Source organism: Rhinoderma darwinii, chromosome 3 (genome assembly GCF_050947455.1).
Source record: "Rhinoderma darwinii isolate aRhiDar2 chromosome 3, aRhiDar2.hap1, whole genome shotgun sequence".
Classification (NCBI taxonomy): Eukaryota; Metazoa; Chordata; class Amphibia; order Anura; family Rhinodermatidae; genus Rhinoderma; species Rhinoderma darwinii.
In genome coordinates, this window is record NC_134689.1 from 208,437,916 (window position 1) to 208,463,515 (window position 25,600).

Sequence of the window (25,600 nt, forward strand, 5' to 3'; positions counted from 1 at the left end):
TTTTATTACAGACAGGAGTAAGCCTATTCCAGCTCCACGTGCCACAATTGGCTCAGTCACTCACATCTGAAAGAGCTGAAGATGACATTTTAATAAATGTTTTCAATATTGTGTTTACTGAAATATTAATGTATGTTATTTGCCAATAGTCTATTTTTCTAGATATATATTTTTATGTTAAATACTACAAGTGAATTTGCCTACATAGATGATATTGTTTGCTCAGATGAGACTATGGATAAATATAAATTCTGAGATCAAAATAAAATTATTTGACCGCATAAAATGTCTTTTCTTTTATTGATGACACTTCAAATAAAATGGCAGCAGTATAAATTGACGACTGGAAAAAAATATAGAATTTCAGATCTTTTATTTCAAACAAATACAGCAATAACCCAATCACATAACATGGCTAAAGGGGATATTTTATGTTCTTAAACGCTACATTAGGCAGCAGCTTTAACTACAGCCCAAATTGTGGCAACACAGTCAGATAATATTTAATTGTAGGTCATGTATCTGGGTGTAGCACTGAATTTTGCGTATGATTTGATAACCTTGTTTACAGCCTCCAAGAAGTCTTTCTCTGTTGCCACCTTGCGACGTGCTCGGATTGCAAACATTCCTGCCTCAGTGCACACACTGCGGATTTCAGCACCTAGGTAGCAATGGTCAAAGGCAAATAATCAAATATATACGTCATGGCATTCATACTTGATCAGCCATGTGTAGTACATATGCTTGACAATCAAATGTCATTTAGTGATCGTAAATAAACCACAACATTAAAATTTGGTTGCGTAAGACTTACCTGTGCTGTTTGGACATAAACGTGCCAGAAGCTCAAATCTAATATCTCGCTCAACACTCATTGACCGGGCATGAATCTTAAATATGTGTGTACGTCCCTTAAAAAGTAAATAAAAAATAGCGCATTGATTAGGAAATAATAAGAAACAGGAAATTCCTTTAATCTGATAGTCCACAAAGCCTGCTAATTTGTCTCATCACAAGACCTGAAGCAGAATACTGAACAGAGAGAACCAACTGGGAGATATTAATGTAGCAGATTTTGTGTTAACATCTTATTTGGGGGGCCTTAGATTATCTATCCGTAAAGGTATATTTACACAGGCCAGTAGTGCGCTGTGCGGTCACAATAAAAAGTTAAAATACACATTTCAACAAAAAAAAAAACAGTAATTCATGGTTAAAATGAGTACCTGTGTTTATACACCCTAAGGCCTCGTTAACACGAGCGTGTGCGTTTTTCGCACGCAAAAAACTTGGCGTTTTGCGTGCGCAAAAGGCACTTAACAGCTCCGTGTGTCAGCCCCGAATGATGCATGGCTGCGTGATTTTCGCGCAGCCGCCATCATTATGACACTCCGTTTGGATGTTTGTAAACAGAAAAGCACGTGGTGCTTTTGTTTTCATTCATCCTTTTCACTGCTGTTGCGCAAATCACGCTGTTCGCACGGAAGTGCTTCCGTGTGACATGCGTGGTTTTCACGCACCCATTGACTTCGATGCTCCGCTGAGCAAAACTCACGGACTGTCTGCACTGCCCCATAGACTATTATAGGTCCGTACGACACGCGTGAAAATCACACGCGTCGCACTGACTAATAACTCGCTCGTGTAAACGAGGCCTAAAAGTGCTTTTTATTTAGTTTTCTATGACTGTCTGATCCAGAATATCAGATGATCCAATACACGTGATGCTGGATTGAAGGAACTTTGACATAATATAATTAGTAGAAATACAAGGCTGCCTTCACACGGTGTTTGGCACATACATGGAAGCGAATTCAAAGAACACCATATAAAGGCAGCCTAAGAAAGCAATGATATTAGTTGAAATTATTAATTAAAAATATTACTTGCGTTTACCTCAAGATCAGGTAAACTGAATTCAATCTTTCTGTCCAGCCTTCCAGGCCGCATGAGGGCAGGGTCCAAAGTATCTGGTCTGTTTGTAGCCATTAATACTTTAATATTTCCTCTTGGATCAAATCCATCCAACTGATTGATGAGTTCCAGCATAGTTCTCTGAACTTCATTATCACCCCCGGCTCCATCATCAAAGCGGGCACCTAAGAAAACAAGAAGACATCAAGTCCTTAATAAATTACTACTGGTGCATTTGTTTATTTCCATGGGTCGTGCAACAAATTTTCGATGGGAATTTTTTTTTAGAAATAATTGCTTAAAAGAACTTGTACGCGGTTAATTGTAGCAACTGTAGCGAGGTGGATGAGAGGCCGGTGAGAGAGTAGATCAAGCCAAAGTAGTAAGTGCCGGGGAGCGTCGACTAGTAGGGCCACCACTACGGTGTGCCAACAGCAGGGCAGCCAATCTGGAGTGCCCAAAAAGATTGGAATACCCTCTGCCCTGATCCTCCTGAGGATCTTGGGAAGAGGCAGTGGGGAAATATGAATATCAGGCTTAAGTGAGCCACAAGAGCGTCGACTGCGTACGCCTCAGGATCCAGAGACCTAGTGACAAAGAGAAAAACCGGTCAATTGAGACGCCAGCAAGTCCACTTCCAGTGTGCCCCCTCGAAACCGTTTTGTGCGAACAATTCAGGATGAAGGGTCCACACACCCTTAGGTCGAACTGCTCGCCACAGAGATAATCTGTGATCCAATTGTCAGTCCTGGGAAAGAGAACTGCGAGAGTAGGAACGTGAAGTGCCACACATTCCAGAATCATGGAGGGTTCCGCCAATGCTGCCAACTCCGGGTCCCGTCTGGTGATTGAGGTGGACCACCGTCATAACATTGATGGTCTGGTCTGGACTGCCGGCCAGAAGAGACGTTCAGTGACTGAGACAGAGGAAAATCACAGTTTAAGATGTTGATGGGGAAACTGGCCTACTTATGGCACCAAGGCCCTGCACCTTGAGATTCTGTAAGGCATCAACCCAACCCCGAAGGTTGGCATTCGCTTAGAGGGCTTGCCAATAGAGTGGGAAAGAGAGGTAGCCCTGAGGGAGTGCCAGGGAGTAAAGTGATGTGATGAGTAATGTGCCCATCTCCAAAAGCAGATAGAGACCTGGGTGCAGGGCGCAGACCCCCTGTTGCAGGGTGGATAGTTTCTCTGGAGTAAGGGACACCCCAGCCAAGGTGGTGTCAAACACCATTCCCAAAAAAGGTGAGTTTCTGACGAGGAATGAGGCAAGATTTGGACTGGAGAAACTCCATCCAAAACAAGGCACTGTATCTAGTATGATCTGCAGGCTGGTCATATTTTCCTCCCAGGATGGGGAGTTGATGAGAATATCATCCAAAAAGGGGACAACCAAAATTCCTCTGGAGCAAAGAAGAGCCATTTCCACAGAGAGAATCTTTGTGAAGACCCAGAGGGATGTTGCCAAACCGAACTTACGTGCCACAAACTGGTAGTGGTGATGAAGAACTGCAAAGCACAGAAAGTGCTGGACGAATGGAGGCGTGTGGTATGCATCCTAGATGTTTACGGACGATAGGAAGTTCCTCTGTTCCATGGAGGCGATCACCGACTGAAGGGACTCCACGTGGAAACGACAGGCCTGAACACCGGTAATAATGATTCCTTGACCCAAAAAATATTCTAGTGCTTGAAAAAGGGAAGACCCTGTCACGTGGAAGGTGTACAAGCTCAATCTACTACCCTGAGGGGACTCCCGCACCCCGGTGTCCAAAATGTGAGAAAGCCAGACCCTTAAAGAGGCTCTGTCACCAGATTTTGCAACCCCTATCTGCTATTGCAGTAGATCGGCGCTGCAATGTAGATTACAGGAACGTTTTTATTTTTAAAAAACGAGCATTTTTGGCCAAGTTATGACCATTTTTGTATTTATGCAAATGAGGCTTGCAAAAGTACAACTGGGCGTGTTTACAGTAAAAGTACAACTGGGCGTGTATTATGTGCGTACATCGGGGCGTGTTTACTACTTTTACTAGCTGGGCGTTCTGACGAGAAGTATCATCCACTTCTCTTCAGAACGCCCAGCTTCTGGCAGTGCAGACACACAGCGTGTTCTCGAGAGATCACGCTGTGACGTCACTCACAGGTCCTGCATCGTGTCGGCACCAGAGGCTACAGTTGATTCTGCAGCAGCATCAGCGTTTGCAGGTAAGTAGCTACATCGACTTACCTGCAAACGCCGATGCTGCTGCAGAATCAACTGTAGCCTCTGGTGCCGATGTGTCCTCGCTCGTCCGACACGATGCAGGACCTGTGAGTGACGTCACAGCGTGATCTGCCAGAAGCTGGGCGTTCTGAAGAGAAGTGGATGATACTTCTCGTCAGAACGCCCAGCTAGTAAAAGAAGTAAAAACGCCCCGATGTACGCACATAATACACGCCCAGTTGTACTTTTACTTTTCAACACGCCCAGTTGTACTTTTGCAAGCCTCATTTGCATAAATACAAAAATGGTCATAACTTGGCCAAAAATGCTCGTTTTTTTAAAAATAAAAACGTTACTGTAATCTACATTGCAGCGCCTATCTGCTGCAATAGCAGATAGGGGTTGCAAAATCTGGTGACAGAGCCGGTTTAAGAGTAGAAGTATGCCCTCCCACCCAAGATCCGAGTGGAGCGTTCCATTAGACGGAAGTGTTTTTCCTGCTGGAAGCTTAGCAGCTTGAAGACGGGGGCGCAAGGAGGAACGGGCCTTGAAGGGAGGCATGTTCTTAGAGTCTTGGTGGGACCGCTGATCGGATGCCCGTGGTTCGAGAAATCTGCGAAAGGGAGGAAAACAAAGTCCTGGTTGCCTAAGGTTAGGAGCATGGCGAGCTTCAGTCTGCGGCAGGTGAGCGCTCTTTCCACCTGTGGCTTATAAGATGATCTCATCCAGTCGGACTCCAAAAAGATGGTAGCCAAGAGAAGGCAGAGCCGTAAAGGAGCGCTTAGAAGCAGTGTCGGCGGACCATCACTTTAGTCACGCTGTCTGGCCACTAGGCAAGAGGATTCACGAGGCAAGCCCCATCCAGAGAAGCTTTGCAGAGATACTTGGTAGCCTCTAATAGATGTTGAGAAAGATTCACTAGATCTTCAGTTGGTGCTCCTGAAAGGAAGTCATGGCAGAGTTAGCGAAGCCTCTCCATAATGGCTCTGTTGACCCATGCAGAAGCAAAAATCAGCCACAAGGCAGTGCCAGGGCCTGGAAAGGCTGCTTTGAAAAAAAAAGTTAATGTGGCAATTCAAAGGATCGTGAAAGGAGGCAGAGTTTGCCATAGGAAGCTGAGTGTGCTTGGCCAGACAGGAAGCTGAAAGATCCACCACTGGGAATGTTTGGAAGAAACATCTATGGGGAATGGATACATGATGTCCAGACGAGAGGTCTCGGCAAATTTCTTATCTCTTCCAGCTCCGAGTGGGAAGCGCTTATAAGGTCGTCTGGGGCTACCAACTCCGCTGGAGATGGGTCCTTGTCAGTAACATGTGAGGTGTCTCTGACCACAGAGATTAGACTGTGAACCACAGTAGACAGCATAGAGGAACACTCTTCATCCAGCGCGGAGTTGGAATCCAAAAGCTCACCTTCAGACAAAGGCTCCCTGTGAGAGGAAGAAACAACGGAGCGGTCCACTGAAGGGAGAGGGGAAACTGGTGAGGCAGATGATTCAGAGATAGCACAAACCTGAACCGTTTAGGGGGTCTACTATGGAAAGAAGACGTGGACGAAGAGTCCCCAGAGAGTTGATCAGCAAGGCGTACCAAGATGCCTAAGACTAACTTGGTGTCATTGAAAAGCCCTCTGGAGAGGGAGTTGTTATGCTGTGTTTCCTGGGTTTTAGAAACACCCTGCAAGTGGTCTAAATCTTTTCCCTGAACATATGACAGGGCTTAGGTGTGAAAGAACACCATGTGCCAAGTTTGGTAATTTACGCAGCATTTGTTCACAATTGCAGAGGCTCTGAGGTCAAATTTATGCAGCTTCTATTTCAACCTGCTATAACTCAGGCTGGATCGTAGTTAGAGCTGTGATCCAGGGCTAGCTTGAAAGCTAAGATTGTTAACTTCGATCCACAGCCGTTAGTAGCAAGGACCCATCAGATACTGGAGTGCCGCTCTGCCAGGACGTATGAGCTACGTCCTTGGCAGGGAAAGGTTTAAACGCAGTGTCATGTTGCAATACTTAGATTTCTCCTTACAATTAAATCAATCTAGAATGATACAATACATACCACCAATAGCATCAATTTCATCAAAGAAAATAAGACAGGCTTTCTTTGTCCTGGCCATTTCAAACAATTCACGAACCATTCGTGCACCCTAAAGGGGAAAAAAAAAGGCGATGAATAAGGGGGGGGGGGGGGGGAACAAATGAAAAAAAATTACATCTTATGTTATGGCCACAATGTCTATCCTACATTAATACAATGTTACAGCAACAAATTAAATGGTTTGGCACTGATAAAATGTCATTTGTGAGTAACTTTAACCCTTTCGCTGCCAGGGGTTTTTGGGCATTTTGCACCTCTGGTAGGAGGAAAATTTTACACAAAAAATAAATATAAATTTAAAAATATCAAAACTACGCCCCCAGACGACACCTGCCATATTGTCAAAACACAACTAAACTTGGACACAAAATTGAATGACGATGCTTATGTGTATTAAGTGTGATTTTTCAATAGAAAAAATACATAAAAATTGAGATTTAAAGGGAATGTGTTGCCAGCAAAACAGGATTTTTTTTTTTTTAGTTAAACAATTAGTGTATAGGTGATTAAACATTGTTCTAATTATTTTTTTTTTTTTTCACGAGTCAGGAAATCTTATAAATTGGATTCAATTGGATTCTAATTTATAATATTTCCCATTGCTGGTCACTAGATGGAGCCATTCCCAAAATTGCAGCATTGCATGTGGTAAAGCAACCACATTGCTTTATGCTGCAAAATTGGGTAAAAAGCCCTCGCTCTAGTGAGCTCTCAGCATCCCCCCCTCCTTTATCCTGGCTAGTGCCGGGATAAACGAGGGGTTTGAACGGTCTAACCTCCTACACTGTGTGTCGCCATTTTTTGAGCTAACACACAGTGTAGAAGGTTAACATACAGTAGTAAACACACACTGAAACACAAACATACATAGAAATCCCTTACCTGCTCCAGTCGCCGCCGCTCCCTCCAGTCCATCCGCTCCGTCTGCTGCTCCATGTGCACAAGTCCGGAAGTCGCGACCGGAAGTAGTAATCTTACTGTCCGGCCGCGACTTCCGGTCCACAGGAAAATGGCGCCGGACGGCGCGCATTTCAAATTGAACTGTGTGGGAGCGGCGCATGCGCCGTTCCCACACAGCGGCGTACATGTTAGTGGATGGAACAGGCCCCGTTCGCAGTCCCTATGGGACTGGAGCTGCCGTATTCCATGTCTGTATGTGTCGTTAATCGACACATACAGAAATGGAAAAAAAAATGGCAGCCCCCATAGGGAAGAAAAAGTGTAAAAATAAAAAAAAGTAACACACACAAATAAATACAAACGTTTTTAATAAAGCACTAACATCTTTAACATATTAAAAAAAAAATTGTGGTAACACTGTTCCTTTAAAGCTAAAAGTGTGGTCCAAGCGGAAAATTAGATGCACAAGACATCCTAAAAATAAAATTGCAGAGTTTATACATACACTTATGTCTACATGCACGTATCTTCATAAAATCACCAGAATTAAGACCAAAAATCTGTTTTTATAATTGAAACGTTAAAAAAGTAATAACCTATAAAAAAAAATTAAAAAAAAAGGGGGATTATACACCTCACAAAGGGAGTGCACCCCCAAACCCTATACATTTCCTGAGAACAGACAACCTGACAATTGCAATTGTTTTTTTGCGCGGTTTTTGATGCGGAAACCGAGCCACATAACAGCCGAAAACGCCTCCCATTGATTTCAATAGGAAGCAGAGGCGTTTTTTTCCCCCACGAGCGGAAAAAACGCTCACAAGAAAAAGTAGTGTCATGTCTTTACTTGAGGCATTTCCATCTCTGACCTGCCATTGAGGGGGGATGACGCCATCTACAGGGGGCACAGTGTGCAGCACTGTCTACAGTGGGAACTGTGGCACTATCTAAAGTGGGCAATGTGGCACCATCTACAGTGGGCAATGTGGCACTATCTACATTGGTATCGTGTCACTATCTACATAGGCACTGTGGTGTTTTCAGGTGGCTGGGGAAAAAAACCCTAACGAATAAAATCAATTTTTTTTTAACGTCCATGAAAAACGGATGGCAAACGGCGGTTAAAAACGGTCAGACGGCCGGGAAATGGATTAAAATTTTGACACACATTGATGCAAAACAGCCATGAAAAACTGACAGTTGATCCGTTGTTAAGGCTTTGTTCACATCTGCGTCAGGGCTCCGTTCCGACAGCTTTCGGTCGGAACGGAGCCCTGACTGACAAACTGAAACCACAGGTTTCCGTTTCCATCAGCATTGATTTCAATGGTGACGTATCTGGTGCCAATGGTTTCAGTTTGTCTCTGTTGTGCAAGGGTTCCGTCATTTTGACGGGATAAATACGGTAGTCGGAACAGAGCCCTGACGCAGATGTGAACATAGCCCAACTGCCCTTTTTTTCACGTCGTGTGAATTAAGCCTTATAGCCCTCTCCCCTCACAGCGATCCAGGCTGACGGAGGGAGAATATACATACAAAAAAAAATTTTCTCCCAAAATTTGGGGTGATTTTTCTGCTCATGATAAAAATGTAAAACATGGAATTAAATGAATCTAGAAAACGAAAGCCTCAAAAGTCTTGTAAAAAAGATAAAGTAAATATAGTTGTGATAATTAAAGCGGTTGCAAAGATATTATCGTTTAAAGAAGTGCATATCAGAAGTGGAAAATTTGACCTGGACCCTTGGTCATGAAAGGGTTAATAATCACAAATCGCTAAACCGAATCTGTTAACTAATTTCGATTTTTAAGTGAAACCAGTTGGAAAACGATGATTTATGGTGAACATCAGTGGTTAAAAATTTAATTTTTGAGGGACATAAATATCTTTTCATTCATCAGAAATGTCATCGGAATGTCTGCTCTAGTGAGAATTGTTCTCACTATAAATTTTAGCGTGTAACGGGTATGGCTAAAGTAGTGGTCAGCAGATTTTAGGCAAAAAAAATTGGTACGAACAAGATAGAGACAGCATAAAATGTACACATTTTATTTAAGGGAATGTATCACCCATATTTTTTTTCTAAACAAAAACAGATAATGAAACAATCTCCTTTTCTACTCTGTTTTTATTTTTTCATTATAGATTTTTTTTTAATTGTATTTTCTGCACATGATTATAGGGGCAGCCATTTTGCCGGAGCTGCTGTTAACAGACATTTAGAGATATGCTTCACAGCAGCAACATGGACCATAGGAACCTATGAAGAGAAGACCCAATGACTATGGGAGAGTTTTCTAGGCATGCTATGTGAACTGTGCCTATTGTCAATGGGGTAAATTATATATATATATATATATATATAGATAGATATAGTAGGTGTTACCTTTCATTGTAATCCTGCCTGTGATAATAATGAAACGACTACTTAGAAGTGATCTCTATAGAACAGGAAGTGTCTCTATTGTGAGGCTCAGTGGATAGAGTAAAAACTGCACGATTTAAAGATTCTTTTTTTGAAATAAATAACATTGAAAAATGTTTAATTTAAGATTTTAAAGGTGAAACACAAAAACTTGATTTAAACAAAAAAAGGTAATTTTCTGATGACACATTCCCTTTAAAGTTTGCGTGTGCGTGCGGTGCAACTTATTTGAAGCCACGCTCCAAACTCCAAATGCTGGTAAACGTCCACATTGTAAGTGGTCTCAAATTGTTGCAGAGGGGTAATTAAATTAGCAATAGCTCATCCACTCACTCCTTTTCTGAAATAAAAAAATACCCTCCAAATGTGACAATCAAAGAAGAATGCGCTCTGAATGACAACAGTGAACTTTTGTTCATGTTGCCCTTACCCCTTGGGGTAATTACAGCCAAATTGGGACAGGAGGAGGACCACAGCTGCTCCTCTCCCTTGCACGCTGCCAGCACCTCACCTGTTGGCTCCCACTCTCCTCCTCCACCTGGGCTAAAGCGAGAGCTGCAAATATATGCAGCTCTTACTTCAACTCATTCTAGATCGCAGCAAGAGCTATTGTATGCTCGTATTCTAGGTATTGTTTTAAAGCCGAGAATATACATTTAAAACAAGACCTAGCTGCGATCTAGCCTGAATTAGAGCCTAAAGAGTTAAGTATTTATCAGATACTTCCTTGGCTGCTGAAGGGCCTCCCTGCCAAGACATAATAAGCAAGTCCTTGCCAGGGAAGGTTAAAGTAAAAAATGGAAGAAAAAAAAATAATATATATCTTACTTCTCCAACGTATTTCTGGACCAGTTCGGAGCCAATGACTCTGATGAAGCAGGCGTCAGTTCTGTTAGCAACGGCACGAGCACAAAGAGTTTTTCCTGTACCAGGAGGACCAAACAGAAGAACTCCTTTTGGGGGCTCAATACCCAGATTAACGAATCGTTCTGGCTGTGGAAAGAAATAACAAATTAAAAGGAGTATGTCTACAACTGGTAAATAAATGTAACGTGCTCAGGCTCTGTACTATATAATGTGTTTTTAATAAGTTCTCAGGGATCATAACTATGGATGTCCTATGAATGAGGAGTATGGGACTAGTAATGTCCTATAGGTAGTCAAACAAGCAAAGTGAAATGAGAATGTACATATCAGGTCACTGCCATTCCTACAAAGCCCTAAAAGAGGAGTCTAGCTTTTCCTGGGTACACAGAGTGACTGACAGCTTTTCCTATAGAGATATATATATATATATATATATATATATATATATATATATATATATATATATATCTTTATTTTGTTAGGCGGGTGAGTATGGACAGAAATTACAAGGCTTTTGTCTAAAATACTGCATCAGATACTATAAAGCTATATATTATTAGGTGCCCCAAAACTGTCCTATGTTGCCCACAGATGGTGCCAGAAGTGTGACCTGACAAGTCACAGGTCTGTTTTAAAGCCAACCATACACATGTCAATTTGCGGCCACATATTTTTCTAGATAGGGACGACGGTTAATAAAAGATGAATACACTGCAAGAAATGGGAGGCGATTTGAATGATTTTCCTCATGTAAATTGCTGCATATACATTTTTTTTTAAACAGTTTATGATTAAATGTGAAAAATATAAAAACAAGATCCCAAATCTGTTATGACCAATGAAACAAATTTCTATTGGTCAGAGCCATTTATTTTAGCACCTTTACACAGAATTGTCAATTTAAATTTAAACTACAAAGATTTTTTATTATTATATTTACCTTGCATATTTTTTTAACCATATTCCATAATGTACATATGAGTTAGATAGTGGCTAGTCCTTGCATCAGCCTTGTAAATTGCCCTAACTAGTAATTCATGTAGTTATACACAAAACACCAATCCAGGTGAACGTTCATAGGATACCTTAAAAAAATTACTTTTATAGCTAAAAAATATACACTTAAATTGGAAACTGCTAGCCCCCCTTAATCTACCATGTAGTTTAAAGAATTCTGATTTTATTTATATATTTATTTTTATTTTTTCCTATATCAACTCTTCAAACAATGGTTCCAAGATCTTAGAAGTCTTTATATTAATCCAGATCGAACTGCTACATAAATGATCTGAGGCAAGAGCATCATCTTAGTAAGGCAAATAGGAATTTGGAACCTATTCCATATTTTGATCTTTAATCTTATAGATCAGAGGAACCATATTACAGTTGTCATGTTCCCTGGAGTCAAAGGAGATAGGCACTCCTAAATATCATATTATAAAATTGTATCCTTGAGCTCAAAAGGAAGATAAACGGATTCTGTCCAGTTAAATTTAAAGGTATCCGATGGATAGGTCATCAGTTGTCAGAAGTTGGTAAACCCCTTTAAGGATTTAAAAACTTTGGCTGCACAAAGGGATTACAAAGTTTTGTCATAAGGTTACAAATAACCCAAACTTTACAACACTCATAGAAGAATTTAATATTTCCACTAATGCATATTACAATCATGTTCGCATTAAAAATATGGTTAAATGGGTCGTCCCACAATTAAATATTAAAGAGGACTTGTCACTGGGGGGGGGGGGGGTGTTGCCTGAACTCCGGCAGGAGAGGACGTGCTTCTGGAGCTCCGCTGGTGGCACACTTTATCCACCTCCACCCTCTCTCCCGGAGCCCATGATCCACCTGGCAGCTGTCCTGTTGCACTCCCGCTGTCGAGAGGCACAGTTTGGGACCTTCCTGGCCCGGATCGGACACATTTTGTTTTCGGCCTAGTAGGAAGAGCGGATCCCTTCTGACGGAAGCTGGCCGGTGGCTACTTCCGGTCGGAACTTAACGGCGGAGGACCGCGGTTCCACGGCCCTGCATCAAGGCCTCAGTGCTGCCATGGCACCCTAGTACTACGTAGGGACAGGAAAGGGTGGACCCTCTGCAGAGTAGAAGCTGGGGATGCAGACGCTATTTTTTGCAGCAAACACTGTGGGTATGCTATGTGCTCCCTGCTGTCCGTCCCTACACCACACAGATGTAACCTGGATATAATGGCACAAGTGGAGGATCTTCCCCCTTCCACATGCACATAATTCTCTAACGTATATTTGGCTGTGCACTGATCTGAGGTGATTCTCCATTCTTACACCATCATGCTGCTAGGGGTACTCCCATAATGGCCTCCTCCTAGCAACCCAAAATTATGGCTAAGATGTACAAGTCCACTGGTCCTGCATCTGGGCCCCATGCACTGCGGTCTTCTGGGGCTTCCACCTCTCATTCCACTACTGTCGACTCCCATCCTGAGCCGTCCATGTTAGACGTGCTGAAGGCTATCATGGAATCTTGTACGGTTCTGACTGAGAAAATTGATGCCATTCAAACGGACGTTTGTCTTCTCAGAGCTGATGTGCATGCACTGCGTGTAAGAGCTACTGAGTTTGAGAGGCGTATTTCTGACTTGGAGGATGTAGTGACTCCGCTGAGATCATGGGTCAACACTGTAGAAACGCAACAGTCCGCATGGCAGGCTAAAATTGATGATATGGACAACCGCTTGCATAGATGTAATATCCGCTTCATCGGCCTGCCTGAAGGCGTGGAAAAACCTGACCCTGCTGCGTTTTTGAAACATTGGCTCAAATCAACATTTGGGGATACTGACTAGAGCTCCTACACCTGGGGCACCACCGTGTACTTTTATTGCCAAGTTTCTGAATTTCAAAGACAGAGATAAATTGCTGGAACTTGCAAGGAAACAAGGGCCTTTGAAACATACCAACCAGGATGGGAGTGTCTTTCCTGACTGTTCATTGGAGGTACAAAAAAAAAAAGAGAGGCAGCAATTTACGGAGGCCAAGAAATATTTGAGGGTGAAAAAAATAGTCTATTCTATGCCATACCCTGCAAAACTCAGATCGGTGCACAATGGCTCCGCCATATTCCTCTACAAGCCGGAAGACGTATTTGCATGTTTAGAACGTCATAGACTTTAATGGACTCTGGTTTCTGTACTCCTGTAATTTTGTATCTCCTCATGTGAGGGAGACATACCACAGGGGGAAACTGTTCTGCAACATGTTCTTAATTTTGCTCCTTGACGGAGCTCTCTATTCTTCTCACCAAAAATTTCAGGTCTGATGGGTGCGGAGAGATGCGCCAAATTATCGATCTTTGTCAGGTACTCTAACTATGGGGCTCCTATACCTCAATATTTTCCTATGCTGTAAGGAACTTTAATTAAGGGAGATTGTTTTACACCAAGGAAATTGTTCTTCACTTTACTCTTCGGGTGAAGATTTGGAGTTTCCTCGCTGAGATCTTCAGTGACTATGGATGTCAGGTCACCTACCAGGTCTTCCAAGCTGTAGTTCTCTCATGTCTATTAATTTTATGTGAAAATTCCGTTTTCTAGGGGAAGGGGGTTGCCCCCCTTTGCTAACCATTTCAACATACCTTGTAGTTTAGTTTCAGTTTTTTTGCTACTTGCTGCAATTGGGAATGAAACCTAGCCCAAGTTCAAGGGGATAGATTTAAATGTTTTTGCCTTTCATACATGTCTGCTTGTATATATGTAATTTCTCTGAATAGGTGGACTGGCGATTTGATCTATGGGGGTGCTGGTCTTTGATATTTCCATAGGGGACACAATTTCAATATTCAACCCCAGATTTTATATTGCCCTTATTATTACTCACGGAGAAGCTACCCCATCTTAAAGTTACCTCCTGGAACATGAGAGAATTGAATGACAAATTCAAAACATGCTGTAGTGTTTAATTTCCTCTCTACGTACAATCCGCAAATGGTTGTTACAAGAGACCCATTTACTTGGTTCCAAACTGCGAGCTCTTACACAGCCTTGGGTCAGGCGTGGCTATCACGCCTCCTACTCCAGTTACTCCTGTGGGATCTCTTTGTAGAGATTTATGAACCAGAAATGTGAGAATCAGTGTCATACACTTCTCTCCATTCATTTACTCAGCACATGTGCTGTCACTTACTCACACCTTAACGTTACTGAAGCGTCTTGAGAGTTAATAGACATCACCTCCAGCCAGGACGCGATGTCTATTCACAAACCCGACACTTCAGTAACGTTTGTGTGGGACTTAATGACAGCAAGCGTGATCTCGAGTAAGTCCCACACAAACGTTACCGAAGTGTCGGGAGTGTTTAATAGACATCACATCCTGGCTGGAAGCGAGGTCTATTAACTCTAAAGACACTTCAGTAACGTTAATGTGTGAGTATGTGACAGCACACAGTGAACAACGCAGGATCACTATGTGCTGAATATATGAATGGAGAGAAGTGTATGACGCTGATTGGTCAGCCTCATACACTTCTCTCCACAACGCCCACTTGGTCAAAAAGTAAAAACACGCCCAGTTGGGCATTAAGAAAGTCATTAGCATAAAGCTAAAATAGGTCATAACTTGGTGAAAATAGATAGTTTTTCTAAATAAAAAAAACACTGCTGTTACCTGCATTACGCGCCGATCTCATTATACGTGCCCTATCTCCTACATAATGTGGTGACACAGCCTCTTTAATGTATCTTCCAATAAACTTGACAAAGCCTTGGACGGATGGTCTCAGACTCTTCCCTCTGTATCTGTGTATGATCATAAAGAAATGCTATCTGCTCTAACAGGTCCTTTAATATCTACAAGAGACTGACTTATTCAAGTTAAATTTTTCCACCAAACTTATTACACTCCTTCAAATTATTTAGGATGGGACGTATATCTACTCCTGTTTGCCCGCTATGCCAGGGAGCTGAGGGCTTCTTCCTGCATATGTTCTGGGAATGTCCAATTATTAATAAATTCTGGGCTGAAGTACTTGAATTTCTTGAGCTCAAACTAAGTCTCCCTCGTATTCTTGACCCTAGAATTTGTCTCCTATTGCTGGTGGAAGAAACTATTCATACTGAGGCTGTCAGATCTCTCATGACACTACTATTATTCAATGCTAAAAAAAAAAAACTAAAAAAAAACTATACTCCCGCACTGGAAACATCCTAAGGTTCCTACATTGTCCGCATGGATTGCATTGGTTAACTGTACCCTTCCATGTTTTAAACTCGCAAATGAAGCTCGTGGATATCCTGACAAATTTCTGAAAATATGGAACTCTTGGGTGTCCAACCCTCATACTAGGATATCTGGATGTGGACTCTGCTGCCGTCTCTTTGTGCCCCCCACTTCACTGCATTTCTCTCTTCGTGCGTACTCACCAAACTATCGTGTATTCTTTTGCTGATAAGGAAAGGCCGTTTGTGAAGTTTTGTTTTCTAATATCTATGCATATTGATGTGTCAAAACTACATTTGTATGTTTCAATTGATAATGGATTTTATACATTGGTACTATTGTTTTCTCTCCTTTATGTATTATGCAGGCTTTTCTGCCCGCTGTTTGGTATGAGGTCTTAATGAAATTACATTTAAAAAAAAAAAAAAAAAAAAGAAGAAGAGGAGGAGGACCTGTCACTAGGTCATATAAATTTAAGTGGTTTACTGACCTGAATAGTGCGGTTTCCCAGATTCCAGAACTGTTTTTTTTTCCTACCGGACCCCCCCCCCCCCCCCCCCCCACCACCACCATTCTAGAGATATGGCCCACTGTTGTGTTGGCTCACTCTATGCCAATTTGCTGCAGTTAGCCAACAGGGCGAGAACTACCCTCAAGCTACCTCACGCTGAATGGTAGGAATCTGAGGCAGGGAAGCTAGCACTATCCAGTTAGCGAACTACAGCAAATGTAGCATATAGCAAGCCAACACAACAGTGGGCCATCTCTCTGGGACGGGTGGGGTCCAGGAACAAAATAAAAACAGCGCTGGAATAAGGGAGAAAGCACTATTCAGGTCAGATCACCATTATATATAACCATTTATATGACCTAGTCACAGGACCTCTTTAATTTTCTCTGTTAGATTATGCAAAGATTGAAAAAAAAAAAAAAAAAAAGGATCGGTGTTACATACTTGTTGTGGAGTTTGTTTTTTTAATTCCCTCTCAGGACATCAAGCCAATGTGTGGAGGTTCTTACTGGCTGGCCTGCTCAATAGTCAGAATCAATGTGCCGTGGATGTAGGATTCACGCAGTGGGACTGAGCAAGTTAGGTTGACGTTCTGAGAACACCAGGGGGCGCCATAACATGTAAAAGCAATATCTACACACAGGAACATTTTTTTTACAATGATTTGAATTAAAAAATTGTTCTGTTTTGCATGATCGAACAGAGAAATGTAATATTTAATCATTGGAATACTCATTATAAAATTAGAGGGGAATGTATGATTAAAAATGATATAATGGTGATATTACGGATATTAGAATCCACGGTCAAAAAATCTGTATATTACATGTATATATATTTATAACATTATCCAATTAAAAGTAGCGAAAAACGAGAAGATGATTTGGGGACATTATCAGACATCTAGTGGAGCAATATTCTTGGTACAGAATATATAGACTACACCTAACTGAATTGGCTTATATGGGTACAAGAGATTCTTCTAGATACCCATGTTTAGAAAGTACTGCCGGGCTGATAACATTTATAAGAGAGATATTCTAAATTGCAAAGATATTGGAGAAAAGTTGTAGATAGTTTAAATAACATTGAGGGTTACCACCCTGTTTGATCCAACGATTTGTCTATTTGGAGACAAGTCAAAGTTAAATTGACGAAATAATAAATAATTAAAATCCCTGTAATGAGGTCTTCTGTTTGCAAAAACTGCGACATTGTAAAATTGGATGTCTCTGGAAGGCCTACAACCATTGTCACGGCATAGGAAGAAAGAGTGGTCGATTACAAGTTTTTAGTCAATAAGGCAATCATTGAAGCAATTTTCAATATAAAAAATACTTTTTATACTTAAAATGTTTTCCCTCTTCTTCTGAATGGCAATCTGTCCTCTATTCATCTACTCTTTTTGCACATATGGGGCAATTTACTAAGAGTGCAACGGTGTAAGATGCGCCTAATTTATCAGGAGGTGCACGCCTCTTAATAAATTTGACCCATCTTTGGTTGTCCATGCACCAGAATTTGAAATATACACCCGATACGAGCAGGCAGAGATTTTTGCCATAATTTATGCCCATTTCTGACATATGTTATGTTAAAGCCTCATCACTAAATCTTGGACACTTTTAAAAAGTTTTACGGGGTGTGAAAAGTCACAAAGTATAGCGCAAATATGACAAGCATCACAATTTGCGACATTTCTACACTATTATAATGGTGTAAAGGCTTTAGTTAATTGCCCCCTTTGTCTTTTGCAAAATGACCATTCTTTTGGAATTCTTCTGACTTGCTATAAACCTTGAGATGCTGAGACTCCGTCTGCAAGTAAAGGGGTAGGATAAACAGACTTGGCTATGCACTTTTATGGCTGCTGAACATATCCATAGAGCCCTATAGACCTGACGGATAGCAAAAACAAAATAAGAGCCTTTTTGCCATCCGCTGGGCATGTATACATTAGTATACCATTAATTATTATTATATGGTAATGTGATGTGAATAGAGCCTAAACAAGACCGGAGTGTTGAACTCTGCAGAATATCGCACTAGCAGTCATGATTCCATAAGTTAGTATTTTGGAGCAGAAGCGGACATAGGAAAACTGCAACATAGCAGACATTACCATACAGATACTTACATGAAGCAACGGCGTTTCAACAACTTCCCTTAATTTTTCTATCTGTTCTTTGCAGCCTCCAACATCACTATATGTAACATCAGGTTTCTCTTCCACCTATACAGGAAATTTAAAAAAAAAAAAAGACACCGTCTGGTGAAAAACAGCAAAAAAAACAAAAGCCTGAGGCTTTGCTCAAACTTGTATTCATTTCTTTCGGTCAGGTTACTATTGTTTATTGAAGATCAGATTATCGTCAAAAGAAAAAAAATCAAAACAGATCATAATAGATTTCTCATGAATCCTAGAAAAAACGATAGCCAGGACATCAGCATGAACAGTTGTAAATTAATGAAAAACCATTACCTGCATCATAGTCACAGTGGGATCAATTTTTGGAGGCAATGGGATATGGATCTGGTACTTGTTTCTGTCCACACTGTAGATAAAAACCAATACATTTCATAAAGAATCAAGTAAAAACTACCAGACTACCATATTCCAAATTAAGACAGTCTTTCCCAACCGAGGTTCTTTGGGTATCAAGACCAGTTGTTCGAACCATGCAGACATAGATACATTGGAGAAGGGCAATGTCTATGTCATCAGGTCTGCAGGCATCAATGGCGGAGCAACCGCCGGAGCCCGGCACACAAGGTCCGGACGCTGGGCAGTGTATTTTTACAAGGTATATTTTAATTCAGCAGCTAAAAATACACCTCGTATGAACCACACAGTGCATGCCAATGAGAAGCTTTTTGCAGGCGTATTTCAGCATGTAACATGAGCTGAAATACATCTGAAAAAAAGCTGTGTGAACATGGCCTTACATTGCAGTTCTGTGCTGCCAACAAATGTCAGATTATCACACTATTTTCGGATGCCGGATTAAAGGAGTTTTAGATTTGTTACCTAAAACAATGAGAAATAAATGGAAAGTTTGCACTCACTGCTCAGTTAATCTATAAAAAATATATATATATATATATTTCAAATCACCCTCACCCAACTCTCATTCCTTCCTCTATGTCTGTTGGAGCAACCTGGTCACTCAGGTCTACCACAAACTTTGCAAACTGTTTCACATTAATGATGTACTTTGGGTCCTCGGAGTCGGCGTTTATTATTTTTGTACATCTGGAAAAGGAAAAACAAAGTCATAATTAGTAAGTCTTCGAAGGTCAAGAAGCATTCAGGCAAAAAAATAAAATAACAACACGGCGTTTACATATTTTGAGAGATTCTGTCACCAAAGGTCACCAGAAATAAGTATTTCTTAGGGTTTGGGTTTACAAGATTTTCTTCAGATCGGATTATACAATGAATGATTACACACAGTGGGTTCTCAATCACTTAGTTATGGGGAGGGAAATATTTGTAGAATGTTTAAAACCTACTCAGTCAATAAAAGTATGGGGGGGGGGGAATTTAAAGGCCAGTCAATCTCAAGACTAGTCTTTATCTCAGGACCAGTAGAAAAATGCACATATTTTATTAAAAGGCGCACTACACTTAATAAATTAGGCGCATCTCTGCCAGTGTGTCAGAATGTTGAAGCTACACCAGTTATAATTCGCGCCAGTTTACCCTGTAAATTATAGTACATTTGTTAGAATAGCTCTTCCCCTTTTTCCTGCCATGCCTTTTTGTTTTTCTTTAAAAAGACGCAAAACACGTGTGCGCCAAATTTTGCTATTTTTTATGCCTCTAAATCTGATAATAAGTTCCCCCCCTTAAAGGGGTTTACCTATCAGGGACATTTATGGCATATCCACAGGATACGCCATATATGTCAGATAGATGCGGGTCCCAACACTGGGACTCGCACCCATCTCTAGAACGGGGCCCCATAAACCCTGTTCTATCTTTCTCTGTTCCTGATGCTACTTGTAATTGTAAGTACTTGCTGAGCTACGCCCGTTCTAGAGAGAGGTGCGGGTCCCAGAGGTGGGACCCGAATCTGACATTTATGGCATATCCTGTGGATATGCCATTAATGTCCCTGATAGGTAAACCCCTTTAATATCTTCAGTAACACAACCAACAGGCAAGGGAAATGTTGCCGTTTATCTGACTGCGTGTGTATGGCTCCTTAAGAAAAGATAGACGCTTTAAATGTCCACTACTTGTCAATAAATGATCTCATAATCTTGGCATAAAAAAGTACAGGTTATAGTATATGCGCCTACAGAAAAAAAAATTGTGCACATGACAAATGGCAAAGCACTGCAGGGTATAGGGGACATACTGGGGCACATCAGACTGCATCCATGAGGTCCACACAGCATGGAACTTATCCTGGACTCCCCGATGTAGGTACACAAGCTTCTTATAGGAAGTGCCCCCTTTACACAGCCTATCTAATGGGCAAGAGTAGGGACGATATCAGTGATCTAATTATGTGCTATCAACTTCCTAGCTTGGAAGAGCGTTTCATGTAACAGTTGATGTTGGGATGGAGAAAATTGAGGGATGTCCAGTAGCCCAGCAGACACACCTTAGGGGACTGGGGGACAGGAGTCTGTACACGTAGACACGTATAAAGATGAAAATGTATATTTACAAAAGTGGTGAAGGAAAAGACCCAGAAAACATGCCGGTTACACATAACATGTCTGGCTGCACTATATGTAATAGACATTGACAGCTGCATAAGGAGAGATTGCGAGTTTTGAAACATTAGACTTTAAACTCAAACATAAAATTCATTTCATAATATTTAGCAAAGGTAAGTCTAGCTTGTAACTACTGGGAAAGTGGGGGTGTCTGCTGAGAATACTGGGGAAGTGGAGAGCACAATGTGGGATACAATATTTAGTGTACATTCACATGGGATGGTAATGCGCCACACCATTACTGTCCTGTGTGAATGTGCCCTTACTGCTAGAGGGGGATTATGACAATTTCTACTATTCAAGTGACATGCAAGGCCAGGTTCACACATCCAGTTACAGTGTGGATCCCACCCTATAGCGTGTCATTGTTGGCGCCTAACTTTTGGAGGAGATTCCTGGACCTGGCTTAGATTCGTCCAGGCATAATGCCCCCTTTTAGACCTCCCACACCGTGACAATGCCCCCACTCCGTGACAATGCCCCCACTCTGAATTAGTGTCCTAACTCCATTAATATTAAACCGTTTGCCCCCCTTAACTCAAAAATAATTAACCTAACCCTGTTTGCAGGACAAGTTTGGTCTTCTTTTTATCTCCTTTTTTAGCAGCCCTACACAGGTGGCAAGATGCAGTTACGTCATACAATGCCTGCGCCGGGCCGCTGACATTATTAGCATGCTCCCGTGGTTTTGTAAGACGCAGGCCTAAACCAGCCTCTGCACAACAAGATTAAATGGTGGGGCAGGGAACTAATGGCTCTCTTTTCCACCATCGTTTTCAATACAAAGGAGACTTAACTGTGGACCGTGGTCCCTGTGGCAGCTGCTATGGCGGTAGTTATGCCGTTATGCCAGGCCTGTCCTACACTCATAATTTTGTTGAGCTTTTGTCATGCACCTCCGTCCCTGTACTGTCACCTTCCAATTATAAAGAGAGAGAAATAGAGATTGGTACCTGGCCACCTGAAGTGGTTGCTCGCTCTGAAGTGTCTGTTTATCTGCAGCCAAATCCCACAGGGCCGGAGGGGCAAGACCTGTGTCAGACTCCTTAATACCTATTGTGAATGAACAGGAGTTAAACAAATCAGTTGGTTTGTTTCTTTTCCAAACTAATACAAACTAAAACCACATGGCATACCTGTGAGCTCATTAATTTTCTTAAGAAGTTGCTGTATGTCATCTTCCACTTGTTTGATTTGCCGGGAATATGTGCTTTGTCCCTGTAACAACACAACGTTTGTGATTTTGCTATAAAGTAGTCTAAAGTAACCTAAAGGCTACACTTGTAAACTCACAGCTTGAAAGATGGCGAAAGTCACAAAGTTTCGAGAGGCTGACAGATGAGCGACAAGTTTTTTTGGGCAGACTGCACTTTTGGCTGATACTACTGATCACAGTTAAATATCTTCAGATAAAGAAGAGGAAAAAAATAAAAGCACCCCATTTATAACGTCCAATAGGATATTGATCGGCCAATCGGAGCCCAAACATCAGTTTTCAGCCGACTGTTAGCCGAGAAAATCTATAATGGAGCAAAATGTAGAAACCGCCTAAAGCCGATATTTAATATCAATGCAACTTTGGTAGAAGAAATCTGTTATATATTTTATTTTTTAATAATCTAATATATAATTTTATTTCTCGATGAGGACAATCCATATTCCTTACACGGTACGAGCTCCTATTTGACACAGTCATTTGGAATGTGTATTTCTAGATCTGTACCATCACCGGCTATTATCCTGAAGAGTCGTGACACAAGCAGCTCTTAAAACCATTATTGTTGAGTAACCAAACTATAGAAAGCAGGCATTTACACCTCATTAGTTACTACTGATCAATAAAGATAGTATTACTTACATAGGTCTTCAGCAGGGCAATATCCCCTTCATCCAGAGCTGGAATAAAAGAAACAAAACCATTAGATAATGAATCATACATGGAGTATCTGGAATGCTACATTATAATAAAGGTGGTTGTGTTATCCTCGTGAGCATGCAAAATATTTAAAGGGGTTGTCCACTACCGGACAACTGATGACCTATCCACCGGATAGGTCATCAGTACATGATATGTGGGGGTCCGACACATGGACCCTACACCGGACATCCATGCCGGAAGAAGATAGCGCCGGTCATGGAATAGGAGCAGAGCTGCAGAACGGCCGCTATGCAATGTACAGAGCCAACTGCTTCTGGCTCCGTACATTGCATACTGTGCCATAACATCCGATGCCCACAGGCCGACGGAGCAGCTGATTGGTGCAGAGTTCGGTTGTCGGACACGCACCGATGACATATTGATGACAGTCAGTTGTCCGGTAGTGGACAACCCCAAGTTGAGAGATAATTTTAATACTGAACATTTGCTATTCTAACACTTAGTCTCCGTTTACAGGTGTTATATTTGACATGGATAAACGTAAAATCTGATAATAATCCAAATCCCACACACGAATGGTCATTCTGCAACCACGCTGACATGCTACAGAAATTGTCCGCTCTGCGGAAAAAGGCAGCAGAAACAAATAGAATGCTACTTATTTCCGCAGATTCTGAAAGGAAAACTAGAGGAGGAGCTCCATTGAATCCTACAGCAGAAATCCGAGGAGAAGCCTTAAGTTTCTGCCATGGAAAAACATGATGCATTTTAAAGGGGTTTTCCAGGACTTTAACATTGAAGGTCTATCCTTAGGATAGACAGAAGGAGAATATCACAGCACTGGAGACCCAAAGCAATATGCAATATAGTGAATGCAAGCCTCAAAGGGACCTGATCCAGAGTCCCACAAATGGAATCCAAGAAAAAAGCAGCACGGCAATGCTTGAGAAAGGTCCTGTTGGACTGAAACGTCTCACCTGTGGGTGAATAAAATTCCGGGTTTCTTGGATGTACTGCCTTGCTGCTTTTTTCTTGGTATCCTTAGGATAGGTCATCAATATCAGATCAGTGAGGGTCCGACTCCCGACACCCTTGCCAATCAGCTGACCGAAGTGGCTGCAGCATTCGTTGCTACAGCCCCTTCTGTTGGGGGGGGGTGTACACATCTGCAGCGGCTTTGCCTAGGATTGCCGTTTCGGTCCCATTCAATGGAATAGGAATGAACGGAAATTCAAAGCACAACCACTACAGATTTGCATGGCAAATGTCGTGTAAACACTGAAGAGGCCGCAAGGATGAACGTCGCAGCTCCTTCAGTCCGCTGATCGGTGGAGGTGCCGAGAGTTGGACCCCCAATGATCTGATATTGATGGCCTATCTTAAGGATAGGCCATCAACATGAAATGCCTGGAGAACCACTGTAAACTTTATATAAGCCTGGTACAACCCATTTTAAAAAGAGATCCTGTCCATATGCTAATGAACCTAATGATGTTAGAGCAGCGGAAAATGTTTGATCATTTTGTTACCTACAGAGATATTGGTGTTTTACTATTCAGTCTCATTTTTGCAAAAGTGCAGCCATATTGGTTGTCACCATTGAAACTGCCGGGTTACTACCACCTTGTTAGGCTTCGTCCACATCCGTGTCGGGACTCCGTTCGTCGGTTCCGTCAGAGCTTTCCCTCAAGGGACCCCAAGAACTGAATCCAAAGTGAAACAAGCGTTTGCATCACCATTGATTTAAACAGTGACGGATCCGGTGCAAATTATTTCCGTTTGTCACCGTTGTGTAAGGGTTCCGTTGTTTTGACGGGATCAATATCGTAGTCGACTACGAGATTGATTACGTCAAAACAACGGAACCCTTACACAACAGTGACAAACAGAAACCATTTACACCGGATCCGTCACCATTGAAAAAAAATCAATGGTGATGCAAACCTATGGTTTCCGTTCAAGGTTTCCCCTAACTGAAAGGTCAGACGGAACCCACGAACGGAGTCCCAAAGCAGATGTGGATAACTCGTCTGTGTGACGGCCGTTAAAACAATGGCCGTCACACGAACACATGTATTTCAACGGGGTCGTTCACACTCATGGGGGATCCGTGATAACGCGTCCTGTACGGGTGCACCTCAGACATGAAAAACGGCAGGTTTTCACGTCCGAGGTTGCCCACGCTTGTGTGAATGTAGCCTAAGTTACTAAACATGCTGACATATCAAGCAGTGATCAAATTGGTTGGTATGGATAACTGCATCACGTGTCTTGTGAAACTTCTAGGATTTATGAGAAAGAACATTGACTACGGCGATCTTATACCCATGACTGGAGAAATCAATGATCCTGAGTAATAGAAGACTGTGGATCACAGAATCTACACAGTATATCCAACATCTGATCTCCGGGATACAATAATATGGCACGGTCCGCTTGTATTACTCTGGAACTATCACAAGTCTTTGCTGCTAAAACCAGTGCCGGCCTCACGTGATCCCCGCCACAATCTCTCACCTCGTATAGGTTTATCCTCTTTCTCTTCCTCCTTTGTCTTGCGCTGGTCGGCTCCCAAGTAGTCCGGCATGATGATAGTGACAGAAGCAACGACAACAGCGACCCAGAGAAAGAACAAGACCCAGCAGCAATTACACAGCAAACTGGAGATAACTTCCGGGCATAACCGGAACCTACGTCACGACGACTCCTACGGCAGCAGCAGCCTCTAGTGACAAGTGCACGTAGTACAAGGGGAGCGGACCATTACAGTGTGTGGTCCTCCAGTGAGGGACATAGTTCTGGAGTCAGCCCCCATACACTACACTGGTAGATGTCACACACCTAGGACCATAGTATTATTACTAGATAGATATT

The 25,600-nt window shown here is 42.0% G+C and overlaps 1 protein-coding gene across 1 annotated transcript; it reads right to left on the minus strand.

Moving 5' to 3' along the window:
- Window positions 1-356: 356 nt before the first annotated feature.
- PSMC2 (proteasome 26S subunit, ATPase 2) lies at window positions 357-25,435 on the minus strand. The gene is made up of 12 exons (XM_075857315.1): window positions 25,244-25,435; window positions 22,706-22,743; window positions 21,984-22,065; window positions 21,801-21,900; window positions 19,238-19,369; window positions 18,599-18,671; window positions 18,254-18,349; window positions 10,375-10,539; window positions 6,183-6,270; window positions 1,897-2,099; window positions 815-911; window positions 357-661 (listed from the first exon to the last, which is right to left on the minus strand). Exons 1-12 carry the CDS (start codon window positions 25,311-25,313, stop codon window positions 504-506), a joined length of 1,302 nt encoding a protein of 433 aa, XP_075713430.1. The 5' UTR covers window positions 25,314-25,435; the 3' UTR covers window positions 357-503.
- Window positions 25,436-25,600: the final 165 nt, after the last annotated feature.

What these genes read in the sequence shown, in the direction of transcription:
- PSMC2 (XM_075857315.1), bottom strand. Translation starts at nt 25,313, where the DNA reads ATGCCGGACTACTTGGGAGCCGACCAGCGCAAGACAAAGGAGGAAGAG. An exon ending in CAACCACTTCAGGTGGCCAG is followed by an intron (nt 19,370 to 21,800) that starts GTACCAATCTCT and finishes TTCCTTTTCCAG; the next exon opens with ATGTACAAAAATAATAAACG. An exon ending in GAGGAAGGAATGAGAGTTGG is followed by an intron (nt 18,672 to 19,237) that starts GTGAGGGTGATT and finishes TTTTATCTACAG; the next exon opens with TGTGGACAGAAACAAGTACC.